The sequence below is a fragment of the Callorhinus ursinus genome, unplaced genomic scaffold (assembly GCF_003265705.2).
Source record: "Callorhinus ursinus isolate GAN/ISIS: 27379988/994484 unplaced genomic scaffold, GSC_fseal_2.0 scaffold1, whole genome shotgun sequence".
Taxonomy (NCBI): domain Eukaryota; kingdom Metazoa; phylum Chordata; class Mammalia; order Carnivora; family Otariidae; genus Callorhinus; species Callorhinus ursinus.
This window is the reverse complement of record NW_027397063.1, coordinates 103,517,563-103,543,982: the sequence shown is the minus strand read 5'-3', so window position 1 is coordinate 103,543,982 and position 26,420 is coordinate 103,517,563. Positions and strand designations below refer to the sequence as shown.

General features: G+C 37.2%; 1 protein-coding gene across 1 annotated transcript; it reads right to left on the bottom strand.

Annotated features, from left to right (window-relative positions):
- Nucleotides 1-13,092: 13,092 nt before the first annotated feature.
- Nucleotides 13,093-20,411, bottom strand: COMMD2 (COMM domain containing 2). Its single transcript, XM_025880658.1, has 5 exons — nt 20,286-20,411; nt 20,117-20,194; nt 19,355-19,437; nt 18,436-18,609; nt 13,093-13,679 (listed from the first exon to the last, which is right to left on the bottom strand). Exons 1-5 carry the CDS (start codon nt 20,350-20,352, stop codon nt 13,482-13,484), a joined length of 600 nt encoding a protein of 199 aa, XP_025736443.1. The 5' UTR covers nt 20,353-20,411; the 3' UTR covers nt 13,093-13,481.
- Between the last annotated feature and the right edge of the window lie 6,009 nt (nt 20,412-26,420).

Genomic DNA, 26,420 nt, shown 5'->3' with positions numbered 1-26,420 from the left:
CAGAAATCAAGTACTGCATTTCTAAATGGTAAAAGAAACTCTCCCTGTGCTATTTTATGCCTCTCTTTTAAGTGGATTTTACTGGTACAATTTGAACAGAAAAGAGTCTGGTGAGGGTGGCTTGGACGACAACTGTCAGGCCACCAAGACAGGATAACATCTCTGGTCTCAGTAAAGTTTTTGTTCTGGAATGTGGTCTTCAGGTTTATAAACTCAGAAACTTAAATGTTAGCACACAGACACAATGTGTGGTGTCCAAGTCCTGATGAACCCCAGTGAATTAACTTGCAATGAGAAATGTAACTATAAGCAGACTCCAAATCTGGTTATGTCTGCTGGTTAGCACATTTTCTGTCTATGGGAAACTTTTTATGCAAAGCCGCATTATAATTAGAAGGATATTTGGTGAGAGTAAGCTCTAGAACTGTGAGTTTCCAACTAGGGAGAGTTAGCAGCCCCTGGGGGATAGGCAGAGGGAGGAGGGCTTTTAGGGGAATCTGTGTGTGTGGGGGGGTGTGTATGTGTGTGTGGTGTTTCTTTTTTAGCATGTGTCATTAGGAATGGCTTACCCAATATTATAATTCAATAATATATTTTGGGGGAAATTTAAACCCTACTGCCTTCATAATGAAAATTATAAAAAGCAAAGCTCAACAGAATCTTTTTGGCTGGTAACACTCAGCTTGGAGGGTGGGAATCCACAAATCAGACACTCTGGAGGGTCTAAGATTTTTTTTGTTTTGTTTTTCAAAATGAGGGAAAAAAAACCATTGTTCACTGAGGCACTAAGCAAACACCATACATGAGGCAACTTTACATCTGCAGGATCCAAATAAAATTTTCTGTTCTTAAGTTCTTTCTCACTAAATGGTTTTGTATTGAATACAAATCATATTTAGTTTATTAGTAGTCACTAACTGCAGAAATTGATGCGGAAACATATCTATGTTACTTATCTTTTTGAGTTTTTTTTTTTTTTTTAAAGATTTTATTTATTTATTTGACAGAGAGAGACACAGCGAGAGCAGGAACACAAGCAGGGGGAGTGGGAGAGGGAGAAGCAGGCTTCTCGCGGAGCAGGGAGCCCGATGCGGGGCTCGATCCCAGGACCCTGGGACCATGACCTGAGCCGAAGGCAGACGCTTAACGACTGAGCCACCCAGGTGTCCTTTTTGAGTTATTTTTTGTTTCTGAAATACAAATGATCTCTGTTACTTGTAACATACTATGTACTTTATAGTAGAGTATATAGTATAATACTATAAAATACTATTACAGTTTTGTGAATAAATTCTGCATGTAGGCCAAACCACTGTGAAGTTATAGCAGACATTTATTTGGTGGTCTCAGCATTGATTTTTCTCCCCTCGTCCTTCCCAAAAGACCTTCTATTTGTTTGGGAATTGGTATGATTCCTGGTAAGAGAGCTCCACTTTTGTTCTAGCACATTCCAACCCACTGAACACAGCCATTGGTTTATAACTTAAACGAGTCCAATTAGAGTGAATCTAAGAACTTCTTCTAATAATGATACTGGGACAAAGATAGGCTCACCTTCCAGGCACCCTTGGCAGTCATCTTTGGCCATGAGGAGGGTCTAAGTTAGGAGCAAGCCAACACCAGGACAAGTAAGAGAAACAGAAGGATATAGGGTCCCTGGGGCCATCATTGGGCCACTGGATCAAGTTTGCCTGAAGCCAACATTTCCTCTGGACTTGACAGTTTTTTGTCCCAGCAAATTCTTTTTACTGTTTCGGCCATTTTTAATTGCAGTTGAAACACCAGTGGGTGGATCGGGGCACTGTTGAATCTGGATTGTTTGAATTTCTTGTTCTCCAACAGGTTCAAATATCAGTCAATGAAGCATGTCACAAAGAAAAAAGTCTAGTACCTGTCATGTTCTTAACTTCTGCTGTAGATCAGAATCATGCAGATAGCTTTCACAAATCTCAGTCCAACTAAATGACAATCTACAAGGATGGGACTCAGGAAACAGAATTTTTAAAAATTCCCCAAGTGATTCCAAAGGACAGCCTAGGCTGAAAACCACTGTTCTAAGTAAATATCTGGTTTTGTCCATTCAATAGAATCTGCAGACTAAATGTTCTAAACATGTCTTCCCACTAAAGGAAAAAAAGAAATGCTGATATATAACTTGTATTGTGAGGTTAATGCAAACCATACTTGTGTGACAGAAAAGCAAAATTTGTTTGGAGTCTTATTTTACCTTTAAAATGTGTGCGGATTTTGTTCTGTGCTCCATTTTATATTCCTTTCTCTCTCTCTGCAACATTTAATAGGAGCTTAACATGTACCAGTCATAGTGGCAGACACCAGTGATACAGAGGAAAACAAGAAAAACACAGTTCCTACAATCCAGAAAAAAAGGTAATTAACCTAGTAATTACACCAAAATTTGTTAAATCTATGATAAGACTAGCACAGGGTACAATGTAAACAGAACAGCTCTCCTAACCTCCTGGAGGAAATGATGTTTAAGGCTGAAACCAGAGGAATGCATATGAGTTACCCTGGAAGCTGACGGAAGAGGATCCAGACAGTGGAAGTGAAGGAAATGAAAGAACACAGCATGGGATGAGGAGAATGTGAGAGAAATGAAAGAACACAGCATGGGATGAGGAGAATGTGAGAGAAATGAGACTGGAGCTAAAGGCAGGAGCCGAGGCTTTATCCCAAAAGCAATGCAAATCAACCGAGGGCTTTCAAGCAGTCAAAGGGTGGGATTTCTATATTGGAAGATAATTCTGGCTGCTGTGTAGGGAATGCATAGGGTGAGGAGAATGGGGAGCTTAATAAGAGGGAGTCAAAGGGCCAGTTAACTGGAGACAGAGAAGGTAGCCCAAGCATGAGCAGGGAGGCCATGGGAATGGAGAGAAGTAGACTAATCTGAGTGATATTTAAGAAGGTGGAATTGACAGGACTTGGTAATAGATCATTTGTGGTGAGTGAAAAGGAGAGAAAGAAGCCAAGAGTGACACACATATCTCTGATTTGAGCAACTGGTTGGAAAGCAATGTTATTTCTTGAATAAAGAATACTGGAAGAGCAAGTTTGTAAAAGATAAGTTGAATTTTGTTCATCTTGAGTTTGAAGTACCTGTTAGACATCTAAGCACAAACAGATGATAGTTACATGTGTCTCAAATTTGGGAGAGCAAAAAGGGCTAGAGATCTAAAGTGGATAGTCATCAGCAAACTGATGGTAATCAAAGCCAAAGAAATGAACCAAATTACCTGGCATATGTCTGTGGATAGAAATGGCTAAGGGCAAAGCTCTGGGGAAAATGTACAGCTAAGAGGACAGTCTTGTGAAGATTGAAAAACATTGCTAGAGATGCAGAAGGTAAAACAGAAGAGTGTTTGACATCCCTCCCCCTCCAAAAAAGTGTATTTTTTAGAAAGAGAGAGTGATCGAGTATGTCAAATGTTGCTGTAACATCTAGTAAGATGAGGCTGTGCATTGGATTAGCAACATGGAAGGTCCTGGAAATGTTACCAGAAGTGGCTTGGGAAGGGAAGGTGAACTTTTTCAGAAGTTACTGAAATGGAGGAGAGTGTGTGGTAACTGGAGAGGGATGTGGGTCAAGGGATATTAAGATGAGATAGATTGGAAATTTTTTTTTATGAGAAGAAATCAGGAAAATGGATAAATAGAAAATACAAAAGTGGTGAGATAACTGGAAAAAACAGAATCCAGAAACATGAGGGGTGCCTCTTCTACTGGAATAGGAGAGAAAGAGGGTTATCAGCACACAGAACAGTAAGTTTGTTGGTCAGAAGTGGAGAAAATTCCTATCTGATCACTTCTATTTGTTCTGTGAAGGAGACAGTTATTGATGGAAAATGAGAAGGGGTGGTGAGTGGGTCAGAGGCTTAACGGGAGCAGAGAAAGCTTGAGATAGTTGTTGAAAATGAGAGAGCTGACTAAGGAAACAGTGGCTAGTCAGGCAGTATCAAAGGCTTGAGATTAAAGACCATTAATACAGAAGCTTGGTAGCCTGAGTGGTTTCTGCATATTCTTTCCCATAGGTCTCAGCAGCCAATATACTAGCAAGAAAAAAAGATGGACAGTTGAATTCATATATGGTAGACAAGGTAGGTGCAATGCAAGGTACAACAGAAAGGATCTGGAATACTGGCAGTGATGGGTTGTGAATCCAAGCTGGATAAGGAGGGAAATATAGATAGGCAGAGGCTTTTAAATAGAGGTAGGGCAGTGCAAGGAAATTGAAGGTCCATCTGAAGCTGAAGAACTGGGGAGTTAGAAGTCATATTGACCAATGAGTGGGATCAATTTCAGAGGATGGAATGTCTGAAACTGATTTCAGAAACAGCACAGTTCAGGTGGGGACAAGGTCCAGAGTGCAGCAGTGGAGGCAAGTGGCTGAAAGAAACAGAGGACCCCTTGGGAAATGAGACCAAAGAAATGAGAAGCCAGGCACCTGGATGGCTCAGTCAGTTAAGCATCTGCCTTCAGCTCAAGTCATGATCTCACGGTCCTGGGATCAAGCTCCACATCAGGCTCCCTGCTCAGTGGGGAGTCTGCTTTCCCCTCTCCCTCTTGCCCCTCCCCTAGCTCGTGCACACGGCTCTCTTTCTCTCTCAAATAAATAAATAAAAAATCTTTGGAAAAAAAAAAAGAAATGAGAAGCCAAGATGTTGAATTGATCATCCACAAACCCAGTTTGGTGGAAGGACTTGGGCGAGAAGAAAACATGGAAGCTAAAGGCCCCGTATCTTGCTGCTGCCCAGTCCTCTGATCACTTCTATCCTCACTTAACTCCAACCACACCAACCTCTTGCACTCCCTTAAACATACCAAACTCATTCTCACCTCAGAGCATTTGCACACTTTTCCTGCTGCCTTGAATGCTCTTCTTCCAAATATTCCACTGCATACTCCCTCACTTCATTCAGGTTTCTACTCCAACATCACCTCTTCTGAGATTTTTCTGGCCAGTTTACCTAGAATAGCAGCTCTCAACTCTGACTCCTCATTCTGACCCTTAATCTGTTTTTATTTTTCTTCAGAGCAGTTAGCACAACCTGAAATTATAGTTCACATTTATTTTCCCTATTACCCATCACCCCACTAGGACATAAGCTCACTGAGAGCAGTCATATTCTCTTGTTCCCACTGTATTCCAAGCACCTAAAAGAGACCCAGGAACATATCTGCTCAAATCCTGCCCTTCTCTCAACAACTCAGAAACATTTTTCTGACCACTCCAAGCTGCAGTGCTTTTTCCCTACTCTGAAGTTCCACAGAACATATTGTATATACTGTTCACTCATCACTCTTATTTACTCATTGATTTGTTCATTAATTTAACTATTATGTGCCAGCAACTAATATAAGCATTGTTTCATTTGATTAATTACTGTTTTATGTTTTCATCTTATTTCTACAAGCAAACTGTAATATACTAACTAAAAGGATTACAGTAAAACCACCAGATTTTGTAAGTTCTAAGGAAACAGTTTACAGCCATAATAGAGAAGATACAAAAAGCAAATAAAATAGTAGTAGAGCATTAAAAGAAAAATGCTAATTAAGATTGTTTGTTTTGAATCTTGTCTCACTAATCAGATGGTGAAATCCTAACATGAGTTTGTTACAGTCAACCTACATTCTAAAATAATGTCTTTTAGATGCATGACAATTTGCAAAGCTATTTTACAAAAATCCCACTTTATGAAATAAAGTATGCAATTTTACAAAATTAATCTAATTGTATTGTTATCCTCTGTAATGCTTAGGGTTCATTAGATCCTAACTTTAACAGAGAATAAATTTATTGGACATATTAGGTACCCTACAGAATAAAAGGGCAGCTCTGAGCAGGTCCTTAAAGGACAGGAACACTTTTATTGTAACAAGTCTCAAGCATTTTGCAAGGCTGTCACTAAAATGAGTTTGTGGGGTGTCTGGGTGGCTCATTTGGTTAAATGCCAAACTCTTGATTTCAACTCAGGTCATGCATGGTCTCAGGATCCTGAGATTGGGCCCCGCGTCGGGCTCCACACTCAGTGGGGAGTATGCTTGAGATTCTCTTTCTCCCTCTCCCTCTGCCCCTGCTGCCCCCTAAAATAATAAATAAATCTTAAAAAAAATAAAATAATAAAATGAATTTTTGTCAACCAGTCTCTCTGACTCCTCAGGTTTCAAAGTCCCAGGAGAGACTTATATTATAGGCTCAGCATGAAGAACAGAAGGCGTGGAGTCTTCTGACAGTCCCACCAAACAATATCCAACTGGAAAGAGATTATTTCCCAAATGTAACTTGGGATGCAATTACCAAAAGAACAAAAATGATCAAGGGAAAAAATGCACCAAGCTGATGCCCCTAGTGAGAACCACTCCCTCCCTCTCCTACGTATGCAGAGCTCCTTAGCTGCTGTATCTCTTCCTATGCCTCATCACACTCTGAATCAATGTTTATGCACCTTTCCATTTCATCTACTAGCTTATGAGCCCAGATGGCAACTGGCTGCAGCAGTTGCATTATCCAGAGAATGGTATCCTAGAGATTCCCCAAAATTAGTTTAGAAATATTCTGAGAGAGGGGCACCTGGGTGGCTCAGTCATTAAGTGTCTGCCTTTGGCTCGGGTCATGGTCCCGGGGTCCTGGGATTGAGCCCCGCATCAGGCTCCCTGCTCATCAAGGAGCCTGCTTCTCCCTCTCCAACTCCCCCTGCTTATGTTACCTCTCTCGCTGTCAAATTAATAAATAAAATTTCAGAAAATAAATTAATAAAAAAAGAAATATTCTGAGGAGTAAATTTAAGCAGAAGTAAATGCCTTTTTTCTCTATTCTATTATAGACAATTTTTATAAATTTTTAAGTTTTACCTAATATGAAAATACATGCAATGAATATGGGAAGACATAAATCCTCCTTAGTTCCTTTCCTATCTTCTCTAAATATATAAAATGTTCACAGAACATTCCTTTTAGTTGGAAATCTTTTATATTAAAATAAAAAAGACATAATATTAATCTAATTTTCTCTGCAGCTGATTTCAGCTAAAAGTCTCTCCAACAATTTAACTGTTGGTATAACATCTGGTATAACTTTTGAATAAGGCTAAAAATAAAACATTCTGTTCACTGGAGAATAATTCTACTATTAACTGGCTAGGAAGAAACTGTTCTCTGACTTTTCTAACTTGTATTTGGGAAGGTAATTCTAGAAAACCACCATGGTAGAAAATACATGATTAAATCTGTCAGAGTCTCTCTTATAAACACCATAAAATAGAATACAATAGATTAATTCCATTGTAAGACCAAGAATAAGAGTCAAATACTGTAAAAGTCAAATACTGAATATCCATACAATGGAATATTATTCAGCCATAAAAAAGGTATGAAGTAATGATATATGCTACAACATGAAGCTTGAAAACATTATGCTAAGAAGCCAGGCACAAAAAAAGTCATATATTATATAATTCTATGTATACAAAATGTCCAGAAGAGGCAAATCTACAGAAAGTAGATTAGTGGTTGCCAGGGGAGGCAGGAGTGGAGGGGGGGGGTGGCTGGAAGGGGGGGTAATGGAAAGTGACTGCAGATGGATGTGGATTTCTTTTTGGAGTGATGAGAAGGTTCTGTAATCAGACAGTGGGGATGGTTGCACAACTCTGTGAACATACTAAAACCACTCTTTGAAAGGGTGAATTTTATGTGAATTATTTCTCAAAAAAAATTTTTTTAAAGGAGGGAGGAGGCTTAATGAGATTTGGCATGAAAAGAAATTGTAAAGGCCTAAGAAAGGGATGGAATTTGGTATTAATATCCAGGCAAAGACAAAGAATGGAAGAAAGAAAGCATAGATAAGAATACCCAGTAATTACATCCTTAAGAGTCTAAACATTAAAAATAAAGGTTTTAATTACAGTGTTCATGAGACAAATCATTTTCCCCTTTTGGGAAAGTATATGGTGACTTGTTCTTTTTTTTTAGGTACTAAAAAATTACCAGCAGCATTCCTTAGTTCTTTTAGGCTATGAATTGTGCAACAGTCTCAGCTGCAAATCAAGCAACGTTATGATGTTGTATCATTTAAAATCACTTGAGCTTTGTAAGAACTTTTTATTTATTTGCAATAAAAGCATACAGTTTGTACTCCATGCCAGGAAATCATATCCTACCCATCTATACTTGCCCCAGTGAAACTCAAAGACTTCCCTGGATTTTCTTTTCCTCATTCTTTGAATTTTAATCTGTGTGTTTTTAGTCTTTGAGTTAACTAAGAAGTCTTTTCGTTCTGTGAACTAAGCACATTCCTTCAAAACCACAGGCATCCACTTCTCATTGGATTTATGACAATCACAACATTGGCATGCAGGTAAAAAAAAGAATTCAATTTGCTTTTCCCATCACACCTCCGGTTACCTCAGGGAACCCCACTTTAATGGGAAAGAAGGAAGGCCAATTTATGCCATCCTGACCACGTCCAAGTGTTCCACAATATTCCTCAGTTGTCTATCCTTTCCTCTGCACACTTCTAGAACTCTAGTATTGAATCATTAGAGTTTTGCCTTTCAGAAAAAGGTGGCGTTTCAAGGAAAAGGGACAGCAGCCCAGAGGAACTTCCCTTCTTCAAATAGCCTCTTTAGGAAATTCCTTTCTAAATCTAATAAATTTATGGATTAAACTACTTTCAAGGATGGAATGGCCTGAGAGCATTCTAAACTGAGATTAGGACTTTATCCTTTGTTCAACACACAACACGGATCACACTTAATATTTAACAGAATTGGTCAGTAACATTCTAAGAGTTAGAAAAGGCTTTAAAATTTGCTTTGTTTTTTCTATCAACACAATGACAAACATAAATGGGTGAATTAGAGCTCACTGTAAGAGAATAAAGAGTAAGAAAGATTAAGAATAAAAGAGGTGAAACACCTCATACGGTTTGTGAGAAAGGCCAAACACCCTATTTCTGTTGCTCTTTTTAGCTGGTTGTTGGGCAGACTGCTCTACAAGAGAAAATGATAATCTTAAGAGAGGAAAATGAAAATTGTAGTCTTTCCACTAAAAAGGGTCAATTCAGTCTCAAGAACAATAAAAGAGCATGGCCTCCCACACTGACGGCTATATAATTAGTAATATTTCCTATGATAACAAACATAATTTACACTACAATTATTAAAAAATTCATCCTACAAAAAGTTGCTTGAGTTTAAAACAACAACCTTAGTACAACCTTAGAGTACGTTGATGCAGCTATTTGTAATCCTGATACTCCATTGTACTTTGAGTCCATTAAGAACATAAAATTACTTTTCCTAGATTTTCCCATATGGTAAGTAGAATCTTATGGATTCGTGGCTATCAGGCAGAATTAAGTCACTTGAATTCCTGGGCAGAGAGGAGTGGAGCTATATAAACATGGGGAAAAGAGCCATTACTATTCAGTGATCAAACCACTAAAATATATATTTTATTGCCATAAAGTGTATCGTTTTACCTCTGTAGTATATTGTTTTTGCAAGGTTGAGAAATAATGGGTTTATTCTGCTTTTATAATTAAAAATTACTTTCAAAGTTTGTAAAGCTCACTGAACTAACCACAGTAATGGTGGAATTGAGCTTGCTTATTTTGTTCTTAAGGGAAGTGTTTAAGTTTGAACGCAACAATCATGGTGGTTTTAAAAGTAAATACTGGTATTAGAAGCAATGTAGTATGATACTCTTTTCACCAAAATATTTTCTACCATTTGTGAAAGAAAGGAAAAGAGATGAGAATAACCTATGATTATGTAAACTGTGGAAGGGTAAGTTAAGGAGGGACTTAATCAAATATATATTTTTAAAAAATAAATATAGAAAAGAGTACTCTCGAAACCAATATTGTACTGTATATTAACTAACAAAATTTAAATAAAATTTAAAGAAAGAAAAAAATACAGAGAAGAGTGAGTATATTATAGTAGGAAGACTTTAATACAGCAGCTGACAGAACTTCCCAACCATAAGGGCAGTGAAAAACTGAAAGAGGTATAATGTGTTTTCCTTTGGAAAGTGGGAACACAGATAATTCTCCTTAAATGTAATATTATACAGAAAAGAAAACTGGTTTAGTTAATGTCTTGACACTCTCATTTTTTTTTTCACTAGTATGAAGGTAAAAAAGACAGAAAAAAGGGACTCTGGACCAAATCCATATGTACAACTCTCAGTCTGAGTTCTTTAGGGACTGAGTAGTTTTGAATAGCTGAGTTTTCTGGAGAGGTATGTGTATATCATCCCAAGAATTAAAATTTTGAATGAAAATATTACTAGAATTGTATTTAAATATCATGATCTTTATTCTTCCCTTCAGACTTCAAAGGCTTTTTTTTTTTAAAGATTTTATTTATTTATTCATGAGAGACAGAGAGAGAGAGAGAGAGAGAGAGAGAGAGGCAGAGGGAGAAGCAGGTTCCCAAGGAGCAGGGAGCCCGATGCGGGACTTGATCCCAGGACCCTGGGATCATGACCTGAGCCGAAGGCAGACGCTTAACCATCTGAGCCACCCAGGAGCCCTCAAAGGCTTTTTAAAATACTTTTTAAAAATACTATGTGAGTCATTGAAACTTATAGAAATTAAAAAGGAAAAGAAACAGCCATAATCTTACCACCCAGAAACCACCAGGAAGTACACAGAACGTAATTCAAGGCTGTAAAATAATGAGATCCTCAAATCTACATAAGTATTTTCTAAAGCCTGTTACTATGCTATCTATGTTACTCTGCTAAATTCAAACCCTTTTTGTTCAGCTCCAAAGACTAACCTCTTAACCTTCTCCAAGGCTTGTGCCCTAAAAGGCCACACATTGTTATAAATTTTAAGAGCTCCCACACACGCATCCTTGACACTATAATTTTTCAAACTTTCCCTAGCATCAGATTCTCGTTTTTCAGTTTTCAAAGATATATTTTCTTTTTATGGTATCCCCACCACCTTTCCAATTTGCTGCTTTAAATTTGCTTAAGCTTGGAAACATCATAACAAAACAAGCTCACTGAAATCTTGTGAAACACAAAAAAGACTTCCAATAGATGAAGTAGATATAGACTTTGTGATATATATATATATATATTGGTCATTCCCTACTCATAGTTCTGTTCTGATGGAAGAGATGTTACTATGCTACTATTCTGGCTTTGAGACATGAAAGATACGACATTTAAGTCTAAACATGCATTAGCCAATCTTGAAAAATCAACGTACTTATAATCCAAAATCATTCAATAAAAATTTAGATAGTTATAGATGGAAAGGCACATTAGCCAGTCAAGAAACCTGCTCATACAGCAGAGTGGAACAGTGACTACATCTGCAGAAAATATGTTCATATACAAGCTACAAAAAAATCAAATGTGCCATAAGGTGAGGAGTCCCTAAGGATAAGGAATGTTTAAACAAGAAAAGAAAGAGGCTCATTCAATGCCTTGTACTAAAAAATGAGCCTCAGGTTCAAAAAGAAGTTAGGAGGGGCGCCTGGGTGGCTCAGTCAGTTAAGCGGCTGCCTTCGGCTCAGGTTATGATCCCAGAGTCCTGGGATCAAGCCCCACGTCAGGCTCCCTGCTCAGCCAGGAGCCTACTGCTCCCCCTGCTTGTGCTTGCTCTCTCCCTGTGTCAAATAAATAAATACAATCTTAAAACAAAACAAACAAACAAAAAAGTAGTAGGAGACTGCTCCCAACTCATTCTGGCCCAAAAAGGTGAAGAAGGCAGACTACCAGAAAGAATAATGGAGTAGAGAAAGGAGGCCAGGGGAGTTTGACACAAATAAAGACTAACAGCCGCTTTCTTGTTTTGATTAGGGAAAGACCGGTGGATATAGAAGAAAGGTTGCCTTGAAGGCAACACAGTGCTCTCATTTCAATCTTGGCTGGGGTCAGCCCTGTTTATTTTCCACCAAATGTGGATAAATAAGAAGCCTCATAGAGCTGTTTTTATCATATAAGCTTGGCAGGTATATTGCTTTTAAACCTGATGACACATAATATATATGTGTGTATGTGTGTAATTTCATGTAATATATAAAGTTTCTTTTTGTTTGTAAGGTTAACATGACAGCTTCATTAATCAAGTTATTATAATTAAAATTTATTTGATTAGAGTTCAATTAATATGTAATATTAGTTATTTTGCCACTATAGAACATACGCCTCTGGGAAAGGGTGGCCCAATTGCTTGCAGTGGCAATTAAATGAATGGCAATTAAACTTGTGCTTTCCTTCCACTGGCCTCTGTTCCCTGCTAGGCTCTCACTTAAGAGAGAAGAAACACGATGTCACTCTGACCCAAAAATCTCTAATTCTTAGGATGGAAGGTACTGACAGAACCTAGAGTGCACCTTAAGAGTTTGATGGTTCTAAAGGCATTCCTGAGTTGCTCCATGGGGATGAGGCTCTCAGAATAAGACCCTGGATACATAGTTAAGACTGAAACCCCATTTCCACCCTTCCATGATTTTTCTCCTTAAGTCTGCCACTCAAGTCTCCTTGTCCCCCTAAGTCTCCCTGTGTCCTTGTACTCTATCGGGCTGACGTGACACATCAGCATCTGAGTTTTTCAAGCTAACAGCTTATAGTTACTTACTAAAAAACAAACAAACAAATCAAGTTTGTAAAGTAGGGATACTTACATATAGTAACCATGGCCTCCCTTTGCCCTCTTTATACTTTATCCAAATAAAATTATAAAAAGGGACTGTAATTTATATTCAGATAATTAAGAAGTGATTATATTACTCCTGCATCCATTGTATATAAATGTAAATGACAGCATCTTTTAGATACTTTGGGTACTAGGGGAAAAAAGTAGTCCTTGATAAAATGCAACATTATCACACAGATTTGAGTACTATGTAAGCAATTATCCATGACAACTCAAACTTAAGCAACATGGTATTATTACCTTCACTAGCAAGGAAAAATGCATGAACTGCCTAAACAATGCAGCATTTAAAAAAATTAATATTTACTTCCAGCTATTCTGTGGCCATTAACATTGTGGGTGCTTTTAAAGGTCAAAAACAATGAACTGTCTAAAAATATTCTGAATAGCAATGGTATTACACTGTGAATTTTATTTTCAAATTTTGGCCAATAAAGAAGAAAATAATAAAGTTAAGCAATCAAAAGAAGTACCAAAAAAAGACACTCATATACACAAAAGATATGAACAGTATAGATTCACTTCCAGTTGATTCAATTCTACTTACACATTTAAAATATAAAATACATCTTAATTTGTCAAGAAACTGACCACATTTAGCACCAGGAAAGAAACTTTACTTTAGCTTTTGATCATGACTTCAATATCTTGTCATAGGAAAAGAAATTGCATGGGTTAAACGATATGTATTTATCACTGTCAATTAATAAAAAATTTTGAAAAGTAACTGTTAGCATCAATTCACAAGTGATTCAAAGGGAATAAATCCTTAAAACTGGAACTACTTGATATTGCGCACAACTCTCCTACAGTGGTTTGTTTTCATCTCCTCCAATGCTTGTTCCAATTGCTGAACCAAATGGAGCAGAGTGGCTGGGTCTGTCTGCAGAACTTGGGTGTTGTGATCTCCGTTCTGATTAAGGTGTAGCTTTATAGTCACTGATGGTTTAATCTGTTGCCTGAGGCTTCTGCTTGCAAGCTTCATTTTAAATGGAATAAGAGCATAATAACTATTTAACAATCATGCTGAACACACAGTATTTATAATTACCTTATATCATATACAAAAATCAAGTTTTACATGAATCATAGACTTCAAAATGAAAAATAATTTTTTTTTAAAGATTTTATTTATTTGACAGAGAGAGCACAAGCAGAGGGAGAGAGAGGGAGAAGCAGGTTCCCTGCTGGGCAAGGAGCCTGATGTGGGACTCGATCCCAGAATCCTGGGATCATGACCTGGGCCAAAGGCAGCCGCTTAACCGACTGAGCCACCCAGGCATCCCTGAAAAATAAATTTTAAAAAATTTTGGAAAGAAAAAAGAATATATACACAACCTTGCCATACAGGATTTCTTAAACATGATATAAAAGACATAAAACCATAAAGGAAAAAAACCAGTAAACTGAACTGCAAATTGTTACATTTTCTTCTAAAGGATACCTAAAGATGGTGGGAAAACAAACCACAAACTTAGAGAAGATAGTTTGTAACACATACAGCTAAAAAAAAGATTAGTATTCAGAATGTATGAAAAATGGTTCTGATTAAAAACAAAAAAAAAAACCCTACAAGACCAAGAGAAAAATGTGCACTAGACCTAAGTAAGTACTTCACAAAGGAAATAACCCAAATAGATAAACATAGGAAAACATGTTCAACTTTATCAGAAATCAGGAAAATGGCCAACAAAACCATAAAGTTTTGTTTTATACATATCAGACCAGCAAGAATTAAAAACCTGTCCAAATGAAGGCACTGGGAGCAACAGTCATGGGAACTCTCCCACTGCTGGTGAGAGTGAAAAGAGAATGGCTTCAGGAAATAGACATTACCATCAATTCCACTCCTAGGTATATACCTTGCATTTTTACATGCATACACTACATTCATAATAGTAATTGTTTTTGTTTCCAAGAGTCAAAAATTAGAAATGTCTCAAATATTCTTTAATAATAGAATGGATACACTGAGAATGCTCATACAATAAAATGCTTACTAAATGGCAATGAAAAGAAATGAACTGCAGCAATATAAATTGTTATGGAGAAATCTAAAAAAATAAAAAATCAAGTTGCAGAGTAATACATAAAAACTAAAGTTAAATGAAAAAACGTGTAAAAAAAGAACTATAAAGAAAGGATTAACAGAAAATTCAGGATAATGTTTACCTCCAGAGGAGTGGGAGCGGTTGTAACTGGGGGAGGTCATACATGGTTTTGTTGTGTTTCTTAAGCTTGGCAGTGGGTATTTGTTTTATTATTATTCTTTAAACTGAGTATCTATAATCTTGATATATATATTCTGATATAGAATATATCAGAATGATATTCTGATATAGAATATATCAGAATGATATATTCTGAATTTTTTTTAAAAAGTACAATTGACATATTTTTAAAAGAAAAAAAATCCAAATACTAGAAACAGTGGCTAACTGTCCTAGCACAAGACTGTTCTCTAAAGACTATTCTTTCTTAAAAGGAACCAGGACCTTCTTAAAGGAATAAGTGATTAGAAGTCTGGGACAACAATTGTACAAGATGAACCTGAAACATCTTGTTATACAAGAAAGCAAGACTGTTACCTAAAACTATTGGAGTCATGGCAAAAGGACAAGAAGCCAAACTGAAGAGACTTCCAGTAACAAATCTAAACCTGAGATTTCAGGATTAATTTCACACCACAACACAGAATATTCTGACTAATAACTTCTTCCAATTAATTCTAGGTGATCTGGCTTCCAAAAGAACCTAATATACTGACCCATGGCTGAAATTTAATGTCGAAAAATAATCTGGAAACAAGTCAATCCCCTTGAGTGAGCCAGTTCCCAAACAGAATACAGGTACTTTTAAGTTAAAGTATCTCTTTAAGATCATTTCTCTAGTACAGAAAATTATAGGTATGAAAGATAGATAAACTATTAAGTATGATGACTGAAAATACCACCTACTGATTCACTTATGCATTGTTTATACTTCTTTTTTTTTCTATATATCTGCATTGACGGATAGGGACCAAATGTATCCAGGTGTGTAATCAAGCCATCAACTTTTTGTTTAGAGACTTAAGGTCAGTGCTCACTTTGGCAGCACATATAATAAAGACTTAGGGTCACTCAATCTATCCTTAAATTTTTAGACAACATAACACCTAAATTAATATCCTTTACAAATAAGTATCTGTACCACTCTTTAAAATTTCTAAATAAAGATTACATAACATCCCTAACAAACACCTAGTAAGACATAATCAGACCTAATTTTTTCTCGGCAAGAAATTTCGAGGACAATACAGGATAAAGAACAGTAGGCCACAAGGTTCTTGATATGGACTTATTTTTTAATAGGGAGGGAATTCTGTCCTTCTTGTAAAAATAACAGCAATTTAAATGGACCAGTCCTAAAGGTAAATCTTCCCACACCAATCTCAGATGCATTCAATTTACTGCTGCTATCAAATGCATTAACTGTGGTGGCAATTTATGAAGGGAAATGTTTCTATTAGAAACTAAACTATGATGATTAATGTATTTCTCATAAGCAACTGTACAATTAGATGGTAACTGTCCATTCACTACCAGTGTTCATGAGACAAATCAATTACTCAAAAATGAAAGGTCCTATATCCTATTATTAGTTTCCCAGCCATTTAGCTGATCTTCATCTGAAAAGTCTTCCTCCCATAAACAGAAGAATCTACTCCAGTTAAAATCCCTTGTAATAATTAAGACTAATGAGCTCAGAAAATCAGTTAGTTCTTTAAGTAGCTTTTTAGCCATAGATGCATTTCACCATATGAAGCAACATTCATTCAGTATACCCTCAACTTTAAAATCTATTAGTCCTTGCAATAACACGGCTATTCAAACCCATTTCACTGGGTAAATGAGCTCTCCTGAGTTTTAGAAAATGCGACTGCTTAAGTTTCTAATTTCTAAAAATGTATTCATAATGGAAAAACTCAAAGCAAATCACAAAGCCAAAAAAATAACTTCTAATGGCTACCAGACCCCAAATTCAGAAATTATCCCCATTCGAAAGATGTACAAGATAAATTACTGCTGAATGTCATGAGCATGACCATCCCACACCTCCTCTACCTGGTTATTATGAGGACTGAAACATAAAAGCTTAGCAATAGTGATCTCCTTCCCGGGAACCCCACAGGATTTGCTTCTTACGGTGTCTCCAAGAGCATGAACTGTGTCTGGTTCTTTGTGAATCCACATCACCTAGCACATTATAACTGTACACGAAGCTTTTAAATATTCAGCACTGAATGCCTATTATGTACCAGGCATTGTGCTGGGGACAGAGCAGTGAACAAGACATAGTGACTGCCCTCATGAAGCCTATAATCTGGTTTATACCATATCTGTGTTTGTACCTATTCAAGCACTCATCACATTGGATTATACTTGCTAAACCCTCTAACTGAATTTCTGTAACCTGTTTGGATCATCTTATCACCATTCAAATCAGTAAGAATCCACTGTAACAGTGGTTTATAAACTGCAAGGTAGAATTACCTGGGTAACAATGTTTAAAAAATCCTGATGGCCAGGTCAAACCCCATAACAATAAATCAGAATCTCTGGGGGTAGAACACAGACATGAAAATATTTTAAAACTACCCAGCCATTTCAATATGCAGTCAAGTTTGAGGACTAGTGCGCTATACCACATATTCAACTCTCATTCCCACATCCATGTGGGCTTTTACAACTTACGCTGCTTCCTCTTCCAAGAATATTAACATTGGTTTTCTCCACTCATCCTTCTGATATTTCACCTCCTTTTGTTGAAACTTTTCTGGACTGTGCAAGCATACACTGAACTACCTAAGCTATAGGTTTTTGAAATATAATACTCAGTTGTACCTTCATTTATACAATTATATTTCCCCCCCTCCAGAAATCTATTTTACAACTATCTTTAAGTACTAGTTATTTTGAGAACATCTAATATCCCTAACTAGATGATAACATCTTTTCCATCTGAGAAAATGTTCTATGCTTCTTTAAAGCATTTAGCACAGTTCTAATCAGCAAATGGATGACATTCAATAAACATCTATTAACTTATCTGTCACTGCTTGATAAAGGGCTACATCCAAGAGTCTGAGAACTCCCTTTCGGTTATCTGTGTGGCTTTAAAACAACTAAATAAACAGGATGTGTAAAAGAAGCCAGACACAAAAGAATATTTACTGAATCATTCCATATATAGAAAGTTAAAGAACAGGCAAAAGCAATCTATGTATCTGAAGTCAGGACACTGGTTACCTTTGCAAAGGCAGGAAGGGGAAGTAATTGGTAGGAGGCAAAGAGGATGCTTTTTGGGGTGCCTGTCATGGGCAAGTGTTGGTTCCATGGATGTTTTCACCATGTGATAATCCACTGAGCTTTACAATGCCCTGTGCACTTTAATATATGTGTGTTTTGTTTAAACATAAAAGTTTCATAAAATCAAATACAACTTTAAAAATCTGCATGCCCGTCTCCTTTCCAAAATCACCTATTTCTTACAAACTTTGCAAATTAAGCTAATCTAAACACATTAAGCATATAAGAAAATGAACTATTTGTGAAACAGTCTCAAAATAAACATTAAAAAAATTAGTTTCAAACCAAAGTTTGGTTAAGGTGGTAAAGAATAAAATAAGCTTAAGAGCATGGAACTAAAATTAATCTTATATTCTATGTCAGGTGGGGAAAAAAAAGCCATACCTGTACATCTAGTCGCCATTCAAGGCTGTGGTAACTTGGAAGGTCTGGTGCCAGTTCACTCAGAATAGTTCTGATCTCTTTTCTGTTGTCCAGATAAAGCTGAAGCAATAATTTGTTCAGTTCTTCAGAGAATCCCAGAACAAAAACAGAGTCTTGGAAATCCAGTTCAGAAATCTGAAAGTGAATCAAGTTTAACAGAACATTAAATTTCTTTGTCTAGTAAATGCTAAAATATTTGAAAAGAATACGCTATCCCTAATTCTTTTCTGCCTGGTAAAAGAAATAACATTCTTTATATTTAAAAGTAACTCCTGCCCACTATTTCAAAATCTGAGTCTCTGATACATAAAAATACTTTTATTAAAACATAAAAAGAACTGTTGAGTGCCTGGGTGGCTCAGTTGGTTAAGTGACTGCCTTTGGTTCAGGTCATGATCCTGAAGTCCTGGGATCGAGTCCCACATTGGGCTTCCTGCTGAGCAGGGAGTCTGCTTCTCCCTCTGACCCTCCCCCTCTCGTGCTGTCTCTCTCTCATTCTCTAATAAACAAAATCTTTAAAAAAACATAAAAAGAATTGTTAAAATGGACAGTTTCTCTCCTATTCTCCATCAAGCTAGATATTGCTAATATGCAAAAAAAAAAAAAAAGTCATTTAATTCTCCCTCCTCCTAGGATACATACTATTGTATAGGGTTTAATAATATGTAGAATTAGAAGTAATTCTAATTTATACTAGAAGAGGCATTCATGCCAGGAGATCACACTATAGTCATATTGTTTATGCATGGCTTCACTAAGTCAATTATAAACCATTAACAACATTACTGAAACAAGCAGGTGCCTGCCAGGGCTATGATGTAGAGTATACTGGACCTTTTTAAGGTCAAAGAAATACAAAACAGTCCACAGAAGCCCTTACCATAAGCTTTGAGCTTTCAGTGAGGAGGTATGTTAATCCTTCCACACCATGCTGGACAGTGTCACTGCTCACACTGAGTTTTCCTGGGAAAATGGAAAAATAAGCCAATAAATTATTGCGTGATATTTATCCTTTTATTCAAATTCTTATTTAGGCATAAATATTATCCATTATTCCTATTTTCAGGCACTGTAATGAAAAATAATGAGTTGGTAATCGTCTCCTGTTCATTTTCCACTGCCAGGCGGCTGCCTCCAGTATTTCCCGCTGTGTAACCTTCTTTACAAAATGCAGACCCATGGAGTCTAATATCAGTACAGTCCTTCTCTTCAATGCTCAGCTGTTGCAAGTCTGGCATAAGAGGAACTCCAAGGACTGACAAGCTCAGAAACCACCCCCGTCCAGCAGAGAAAAAACAATACTGCAGCAAAAGCGGATGTCTGAACAACTAATTGTAACCAAACACTTGCAGGATATTAATGCCTCACCCAGCCACTCCACACACTTGGGTGCATTTAAGCATCATAGTATCTCTGGCAGATGGTATTATGTGCTTTTTACGCGTGACAAAACCGACTCAGTGGAAGATTTAAAAATCGCAAAACTATTCAGGGGGCGGGCAGGATTTGCGTCCAGAAGAGCCTTTCTGCTTTTATTCTACCACAATGAGAGTAAGACCCTTGGAGCTGCAAAAAGCCCTTCCTCTCCAGGGTGCCAAAGAATGGCCCGCACTTCCCCGTGCAGCAACTCTCCCCGTCTTACTGGCTGCGCCTTCGTAGATCTTGGGGTTAGAGCCTCGCCTCAGGAACTCCACCGCAATCCGCCCAAACTCCGCGACCACTGCAAGGGAAGCCAGGAGACCATGAGCGCTGCGCGTACCCCTTGATCCCCCAAGCCACAGGACACCACCCTCTGCTGCCGCGCCCCCGACCCGTGCTGTCCACTTGCGGCAAAAAGGCCAGGTGCTCCTTATGCTCCTCCGACAGGTCCAGCAGCATCTTCGCAAGGCGGAGGATTTCTCTTGACAGCGTTGACGCCGCCCTCGCCACTTCCGGGGCCAGCGTCCAAGCGCAAAGAGGCTCCGGCTCCTCAACATCCCCAGCTTTTGGGTTCCGGTCTATCGCAGTCCTACACGCAAACGCCCGCGGGTGGTGTATTCTGGGGTCAGAAGATTCTTCCTTTCGCAAATCATCTTGAAAAGATGTAGCCTGCTGGTGCTCGGTGCTATGCTCTGTGGAAGAGGAAAAGATGTTTAAAATCCGACACGTCCCTTTGTGGGGCTTACATTAATAATATCAATAGCTAACATTTATTAAGCACTTATGTCAGGAAATGTTCTTAGGTTTATTAGAGTTCAAAAGAATTCCCTGAGGTAGATACCATTATTGTTCCCATTAGAGATAAGGAAACAGAGAAAGGTCAAGCAACTGAAACTAACTTTTATAGAGCTATTAGTTTGCACAGAGCTTTTGTATATGTTATTTTATTTGATTGACCTTATTTAATTCGCTCAATAGCTATGACCTCGTTTTTACAGATGAAAAATCAAAGCTCCAAAGATTACATAATAAGCCAGAGACAGAACTGGAAAGAGAGGTCAGATCCCTTGACGACCTGCTCCAAAGCCCATCATTCTACACAGCAGGCTGAAAACTGAAGGTTTGTAACAAGTTTTGTGAATGATTATGAATTAGGATGGTGATGACGACAACAATGATGCTTGCAGGGTTCAGAACGATATCTTTATTTTAATGTGTTGAGAACAGGGTGAAAATTTGGTTCTTTCCCCAGCTTTCTCTTCTCACCTGCTGTGGTTCAAATATCAGAGTACAGAATTGCTAATGGATAGGAATATGACTCTCCTAATTTCAATGCCTTGGTGGGGGAGTTGTTGGGGGAGAAGGGAAGGGGATGGGAGAGAGACTTCATATCTATTGTTATATCTAAGGATTGAGATTACTCTTTCTATGCTCTGATTCTCTTGGGCAGAAATGAAAATTGGAAGTTTTTCAGCTCTGTTCACTGTGTATACCTTGTCCTTCACATTGTTTCCTCCACTGCTGCACGGAAAGGTGCGTCCTTAAACTTGTCAATTAGGTCATGAAACAGCATTTGCAGAGAGAGCACAATCTTTTCTTAGACTCTAAGTTGCAGATCAGGAAAAATGGCATCATTTCCTGAAGGAGGTTTTATTCATACATTATTGAGAAAATGTCCATTATTTAAGAATAATTTTCAGAAAAGGTAAAACCATGATTCTTCTACAAATATATAATGAATACATGCCAAAGATTGTGTTGGACCCATGGGTTAATGAGGGGATCAGTAAGATTACAGTAAGAACCAGTTTCAACTGGCACAAAGAAGATAATTCAAGAACCATACATCCATAGGGAATAAGGAATGCTGAAATGAATCTACAGATAGACATAATGCTATGCCAATATGGTATAGTCTTTCTTTCCTGTGATCTCAGGAACTGAAAATGGGAGCAGGGGAAGGAGATAGGGAATAGAAGTAACAGAATGGGTGACCAAAGAAGGTGGTCAAGAAACCAAGTTATAGCTGAGGGAAAACAGCTTGGGAGTTAAAACTCTCTGGGTTAATTTGCAGGGCAACTTTTTGTTACCAAATGCCATACAGTTGTTTAGAGGAAATTACCTGAATGAAAAATCAGAAGTCTAGGTTCCAGATCTGGCTCTCATACCTACTACCTGTGAGGTTGCTAACAAGTTCTTTTTATATGTTATAAACTTAGCCTCTTCATTTGTAAATGGGTGTTTTAATGATTATTGCCTTTATGTGCCATGCAGGGCTGTTATCGTGCTTAGATGAACTAATAAATTCACATTAAGAAATTGATTTTAGGGGCGCCTGGGTGGCTCATTCAGTTAGTTAAGCATCTGTCTTCAGCTCGGGTCCGAGGATCCAGCCCCACATTAAGCTCCCTGCTCAGTTGGGAGTCTGCTTCTCCCTCTTTCTCTGCCCCCCCATTGTGCTCTCTCTCTCTCTTTCACTCTATCTCAAATAAATAAATAAAATTTTTAAAAAAGAAATTGATTTTAATGATCAAATGAAATAATAAGTTAGTGTTAAACACTTGAAAGTTTTTTTAACGGAAGCATTTATATTTTATAGAAGATTTTATGTGCCCAAATCATTGAGAATTCCGTGTGCATAATCATCCTAAAATCCATTCATCTAATGCAACAAATATCTGCTAATCCATTTATCTAATGCAACAAATATATAGAGCAATTACTCGGAGGTTCAAGCATATGCTATGCCTTGGCAATTTGGAGATGAATAAAACAATGACCTTTCTTCTAGGAGATGACAATAAAGTGAGGGAGACAATCAAGTGAAGTCAATACAGTATGAGGAGTGATAATTCTTGAGGGTTGAACAAAATTATATGGAACCATAAAGAAAGTAGCAATTGACTATGACTCCAATAGATTCAGGTTTAGAATAAGTGTTCCAGGGTATGCCTGTGCGTGCTAATACTAATGTTTTACAATTGTATAACCTTGTAAGTATATAAGGTCGTAAAGTCACTTCACGCTATTTTACTTCTGGGGCTAAAGTGAAGAAAGAATAAATACTCGGTATTTTTTCTGTTGATTCTGGCAGGGAACAAGGCTTCATATCAGTTGTCCTCTCACATTCTCTCTTTATCTTTCTATCTCCCTCCACCTCATCCACTTTCCTTTTCCTTTAGATTTCCCCACCTTCTTTTTTCCTTCTTAGGCATTCCAGCCTCAGAATCTTTGCACCAGCATTTCCTTGGCTGTGTTTCAATGTTACATAAAATATTATCATCCTCTGCAAGGAATTGCAGTTCAGTTCAGCATACTATGAGGAGGATAAAAGCCTGGTGATACCCATCACTCACATAAATTGCCCTCTCATGAATCTGAGGCAGCCACAAACTGCATGAATTAGTTCCTTAGATTTTTAAATAATTATTTTAGTTTATTTATTTATTTATTTATTTATTTATGTGATTTATTTATTTGAGAGAGAGAGCATGCGAGTGAGCATGAGCAGGGGGTAGGGGCTGAGGGAGAAGCAGGCTCCCCGATGAGCAGGGAGCCGGACAGACAGAAGGACTCAGGGCTGGATCCCAGGACCCTGAGATCATGACCTGAGCCCAGGGCAGACGCTAAACAGACTGAGCCACCCAGGCGCCCCTAAAACATTATTGTAATTCACTTTTTCAATTGGATTATAAAATCCAAACAAACTGGGGAAGATAAAAAATACTTTTTGTTGAATTGCCTCCCATTGAGCACACCTAGTAACCCAGATTGAGAAGTATAATATTGCCAGTACCCCAGAACCTCTGCAGTGCCCTTTTCCAGTTACCATCTCCTCTTACTGTATGTACAGTGAACTGACACCTGTACACATGCTGCTTACAACATCTCTTTGGCATCATCTTTGTATTTGCTTTTACATTAACCTTTTATGTGCCCCAATCCCATAGTATCTAACTAGAAACTTCAAAGTATTTTTAAAAATGAGCTTTAGGTTTTAGGTGCCTTTGATTGTTGTAACAAAGTCTGTCTTAGAAACCCTAGCAAATACCATCAAAAAATATAAAATATTTTGGAAAAATTTAACAAAAGATTTGTAAGACCGCTACCCTAAAAACTAAAACTATTGATGAGAGAAATAAAGGAAGATTTAAATAAATGGTGACATATATCATGGGTTGTAAGATTCAATATTATCAAAATATTATTTGTGCTTTTTTATAGAGAATGACAAGTTTATTTAAAAATCTATATGAAAATGCAAAGGAGTGAGAATAACTGAAACACACTTGGAAAAAGAAGAATAAAGCCAGAGTAGACATACTATCTGATTTCAAGACCAACTGTAAAGCTATAGTAATTAAGACAGTGTGGTATTAGTATAATCATAAGTAAATAGATCAGTGGAACAAAAAAGAGAGTGTCGAAATAGATCCATACATATATTGTAAATTGATTTTTGATAAAGATACCAATGTAATTCAATGAGAGAAAAGAAAGTCTTTTCAACAACTGGTACTAGAACAATTTGATAAACCTTTGGGAAAAAAATGAATCCTGACCCTCACCTCATATCACATACACAAAAATAATTCAATATGGATTACAGACCTAACATAAAAGCTAAAACATGAGGGACACCTGGGTGGTTCAGTCAGTTAAGCATCTGCCTTCGGCTCAGGTCATGATCCCAGGGTCCTGGGATCAAGTCCTGCATTGAGCTCCCCGCTCAGCAGGAAGCCTGCTTCTCCCTCTCCCTTGGTCCCCTTCTTGTGCTCTCTCTCTCTGACAAATAAATGAATAAAATCTTTAAAAAAAAAAAGCTAAAATATGAAATTTCTAGAAGAAAACATATGAGAATATCTTCACGACTTTGGAATAAGCAGAGAGTTCTTTAAGAGGAAACAGAAGACATGAACCATAAAAGAAAAAAACCACAATAAATTGTACTTCATCAAAGTTAAAAACTTTCATTCATCAAAAGCCTCCATTAATAAAATGGAAAAGTGAGCCACAGACTGGAAAAAAATATTTGCAATACATGTATCTGACAGAGAATTTGTATCATGAGTATATAAAAATCTCCAATAAACCAATAATTAAAAGATAAATAACCCAATATTTTACATGGGCAAAACTCTTGAGTTGATACTTCACAAAAGAAGATACACGAATGACCAATAAGCACATAAAAAAGCATTTAGTATCATTAATCATCAAGGAAATGGAAATTAATACACAATGAGATGTCATTTCAAACCCACCAGAAAAACAAAAATCAAGAACACTGATGACACCAAATTTTGATGAGTTTGTGGAGCAACCAGAACATTTGTACCTTGTTAATGGGAGTATAAAATCATAAAACCACTTTGGAGAACTGTTATGCAATTTCCTATAACATTAAATGTACATTTACCCTCTTACCCAACAATTCCACTCCTAAGTATTTGCCTAAGAGAAATGAAAGTGTATGTCCAGGAAAAGACTTTTACAATAATGTTCATAGCAGTTTTATTCACAATAACACAAACTGGAGGCAACCCAAATATATATATACAGTTGAACAGATAAATTATGGTATGTCCATACAATGGAATATGCTAGGTAATAGAAAAAGTTTAAGAAAGATCTGAATGAAGGAAGTACAGATGTTGGAGTTATTAGATCTGGACTCCAAAAAAACTAAGAATAAATATGTCCAAAACATTAGATGACAGATGAAAAATTTAATCAGAGAAGTAGAAACTGTAAAAAAAGAAGAAAGAAATTAACAAATAAGAAAGCAAATATACAATAGAAAGAATTAAAAGTAATAGTTCACTGTAAAAAAAACAGAAATCAGAGTAGTGGATGCCTCTACGGTATTGGGATGGACTTTGTTATAGAAGTTTGAACAGATTTTCTGGGGTAATGGAAATATTTACATCTTGAGTGGGGTATTGGTTACACTGATGTATATATTTGTCAAAGCCATTAAATCTTACATTTAAGATTTGTGTAATTCACTGTGTGTATCAACTTTTTTTATAGACTTTTTTAAAATTTTATTTTATTATGTTAGTCACCATACATTACATCATTAGTGTTTGATGTCGTGTTCCATGATTCATTGTTTGCATATAATACCCAGTGCTCCATGCAATACGTGCCCTCCTTAATACCCATCACCAGGCTAACCCATCCCCCCTTCCCCCTCCCCTCTAAAACCCTCAGTTTGTTTCTCAGAGTCCATAGTCTCTCATGGTTCATCTCCCCCTCCGATTTCGCCCCCTACATTTTTCCCTTCTTACTAACTTTTTTTTTTTTTAACATATAATGTATTATTTGTTTCAGAGGTACAGGTCTGTGATTCAACAGTCTTGCACAATTCACAGCGCTCACCATAGCACATACCCTCCCCAATCTCTATCACCCAGCCACCCCATCCCTCCCACCCCCCACCACTCCAAGCAACCCTCAGTTTGTTTCCTGAGATTAGGAATTCCTCATATCAGTGAGATCATATGATACTTGTATTTCTCTGA

Excerpts from the sequence above, each read along its gene's own strand:
- COMMD2 (XM_025880658.1), bottom strand. The coding sequence starts at position 20,352 with ATGCTGCTGGACCTGTCGGAGGAGCATAAGGAGCACCTGGCCTTTTTG. Across the intron at positions 20,195-20,285 it reads GCCGCAAGTGGACAGCACGG|TGGTCGCGGAGTTTGGGCGG; the intron begins GTCGGGGGCGCG and ends CTTCCCTTGCAG. Across the intron at positions 18,610-19,354 it reads CTGAAAGCTCAAAGCTTATG|ATTTCTGAACTGGATTTCCA; the intron begins GTAAGGGCTTCT and ends ATTCACTTTCAG.